Genomic DNA, 3,445 nt, shown 5'->3' with positions numbered 1-3,445 from the left:
TGCAAAAGCCTTTTTGGACTAGGTGCCACCTGCTCTTTCAGCAGGAGCTCTGAGTGTAAGAGGACTCCCAGATTGTGCATAGCTCTTGAATGGGGAAGTGCAATCCTATTGAAAGCTAATGATGGAATATGTCTAGAACCAGAGAGACCAAATCAATACAGCTACTTGATGTTGTCAGAAATTAGCCTGAATCTATTTCTCCCCATCCAATCCCATATAGCCAGCAGACACTGGGCCAGGATATACAATTGGGTATCAACAGCATATTGATGATACCTGACCACAAACCAACAAATAACTTCACCCAGAGGTTTCATGTAGATGTTACATGAAACCCCAGAAGTTAGGAGCCATGGGTGTGACCTTTCCTCACTAGTCAACACCAATTGAAGCTGGCCACAGAGAAAGGTACTACTACAAAATTCAGCATCCTACCCCTTCAGCTCATTTACCCTTTAATGAAGTTTCAGATTGTTCATTGACCTCCATTTATTATATGAACGTAATTTAATAAATACTACTTTAACTAATAGTATGGAGGAGGGGGACGGGGAGGAGGAGGAGGCGGCAGCATCTAAACTGATCAATATTACATAATTCAATGTAATGGTTCTTTTCTATTTACAAGCATTAGTATTGATAGGGAGAATGAATGAATGAATGAATGAATGAATGAATGAATGAATTATATATATATATATATATATATATATATATATATATTGCAATAGATCAGTGAATTCTGGGAAAGTTCATTAAAACTTGCTAGCTGTAGGACCCACACTAGTGATATTCCAGTCTTACAATATTGTTTGATGAGGAATATATAAAATGGTAGGGAAAAATGTTCTAAAATTTATATTCTTCACAAACTATCATTTAACTACTTTCTGCAGGACTCAAATACATGAAATGGCCAACCAATCTACTGTGAGGGAGTTTGTTCTGATGGGATTTTCTGATGACCGGGATCTGCAAATACTGCATTCTGTGATGTTTCTTCTTGTTTACATGACAGCCTTAACAGGAAATTGTCTCATTATAATAGCAGTGGTAGTGGACCACCACCTCCACAGTCCAATGTACTACTTTTTGGTCAACCTCTCCTTTTTAGATATTTGTTCCATCTCTACAACAGTTCCAAAATCCATAGCTGTTTCATTGACAAACAACAAAGGGATCTCTTTTGCTGGATGTGTCACTCAGACCTTTTTAATGGTCACATTTGTTGGTGGTGAGCTTGCTTTGTTAACCATCATGGCTTATGACCGTTATGTAGCTATCTGTCGTCCTCTGCAATATAGGCTGATCATGAACTGGAATGCCTGCATTCAAATGGTAGCAATTTCCTTCATATGCAACCTGATCCATGCGGTCTTAGAAACAGGTATGACTTTTCGATTAAACTTCTGTGGGTCCAAAGCAATTGGCCAGTATTTCTGTGACATTCCTCAATTAGAAAAGATTTCTTGCACAGATACAAAAGTCAATCAAATGCTGATACTTATTCTTGGATTGTTTTTGGACTCCTTTATTTTTGCATTCATCTTTGCTTCCTATACCTATATCTTCTCTGCAGTGATGAAAATTCCATCACTCCAAAGCAGGCATAAAGTGTTTTCTACCTGCACTCCCCACCTAACTGTTTTTTCTTTGTTCATCATCACAGCTGTATTTTCATATATGAGGCCCAAATCTCTCTCTACTCCTTCTGTGGACTTGCTTTCTGCTGTTTTGTACACAGCTGTGCCACCACTTTTGAATCCTCTGATTTATAGCTTCAGGAACAAGGACATACAAAAGGCTCTCCTGAAAATATTGAAAAAAAACAAGCAATTCATGACATGATTGCAGCCATTGATCTCTTTATAAAATGATAAGCATGGTACAACTGTAGTGTGATTTAGCATTTGCAGTTATATTCCTTTGCATTCGTTACTAATGTATTGCAGGAATAGTATAGGAGGAGGAGGAAGTAGTATTAGGTATGTTTGCCACCTTGAGTTATTTATAAAAATAATAAAGGCAGGATATAAAATAAAATAAAATAAATTGTACTTACTAATACAACTATTTTAATAATCTTAATCATATTAAACCCAAAACCATCCAGATAGACATTTATTATTTTTATTATACCTTAATAATCTTAATCCATATCTTTAAAGATACAGTAAATGAAATCAGCCAAACCCTAAAAGCAGTCCAGATAAATATTCTTAAACCCTTATCCCACTTCAAAATAAACCAGAGCATTTACATATCTCCACATTATGCACAGAGCTTTTTTCTTAAAAAAATCGAACAATCCAACTGCCCCCCTCAAAAACTGTGACTTCCCTTTAGGAGACCTCCTATACATAACAACCCACAGTCACTCCACAATGCATACATATCAACCCATGATCACTGCACAATAGATAATTGCTTTGTTTTACACCATCTTATCATCAAATATACAACTGTTGGAAACACTTATTACATCTTTTATAGATCTTAGTGCAGCATTTGATTCCATAAATAGAGGTATCGTATGGAAGAAGCTGGCCAAGTTAAACATGGAACCTAGACTTTTATACTTGATAAAGGCCCTCTATACAAATACATGTCTGAAAATCTCTACTGGAATCAGTGGTTCTCTTACACACAGCATACCCACCCATAGAGGCATCAGACAAGGATGTATCTTGGCCCTGATGTTGTTTAATCTCTATGTTAACAACATCCAAGGATTCCTCCATTCTACAGTCATTCACATGCCAAAGATCCTTAACACACATATCAATATGCTCTTGTATGCAGTTGACATGGTTTTGATGGCACACTCCCAAGGAAGCCTGAGAAGATTGATGGGGCAATTTGGTGTTATTGCTCCTCAAAATTTTGAATGTCAATAAATCCAAAGTGGTGGTTTTTGGAAAAAGATGGGCCAAATACAACTGGCATTAGATGGGGAGCCCCCCATGTGGGGGAGATGGGCAGTGATAAAAATATGATAAATAAAATAAATAAATAAATAAATAAAACAAATAGATTTTTTTCTCATATTTAGGAGTTTTTCACAAATACAGGGCCTTGGGTCAATCACTTCAAACAAAGTTCTACAAAGGACACAACAAGTTCTAAATTGCTAATCAAAGTACTTAGTTACAACTACCCAAGTTCTCTGCTTTCCATTTTAAAGGTCTGCAAGGCAAAAATTGTACCAGTGCTAACATATGGTGCCAAACTGTGGGACCTATCAAAGGCCTCCTTACTCGAACAAAATCAAGCATGCTTTTTAAGAACCATTCTGGGGACTGATAGGAATAGGAATACACCTGCAACAACAGTAAGGACTGAAACAGGCACCCATTCCATTTATATTCTAGCAGTAATTACAGTCTTCAACTACTGCTGGAGGATTATCCCAATGGAACCTGACAGACTACAAAAAATGTGCCTT

At 36.9% G+C, this 3,445-nt stretch overlaps 1 protein-coding gene across 1 annotated transcript; it reads left to right on the top strand.

Moving 5' to 3' along the window:
- The first annotated feature begins 912 nt into the window (after positions 1 to 912).
- Positions 913 to 1,848, top strand: LOC134497313 (olfactory receptor 14A16-like). Its single transcript, XM_063302981.1, has one exon. The coding sequence runs from the start codon at positions 913 to 915 to the stop codon at positions 1,846 to 1,848; it is 936 nt and encodes a 311-aa protein (XP_063159051.1).
- Positions 1,849 to 3,445: the final 1,597 nt, after the last annotated feature.

The sequence above is a fragment of the Candoia aspera genome, chromosome 4 (genome assembly GCF_035149785.1).
Source record: "Candoia aspera isolate rCanAsp1 chromosome 4, rCanAsp1.hap2, whole genome shotgun sequence".
NCBI classification, from domain to species: domain Eukaryota; kingdom Metazoa; phylum Chordata; class Lepidosauria; order Squamata; family Boidae; genus Candoia; species Candoia aspera.
This window is presented reverse-complemented; position numbering and strand designations above follow the sequence as displayed.

Coding starts and splice junctions, on each gene's coding strand:
- LOC134497313 (XM_063302981.1), top strand. CDS start 913: ATGGCCAACCAATCTACTGTGAGGGAGTTTGTTCTGATGGGATTTTCT.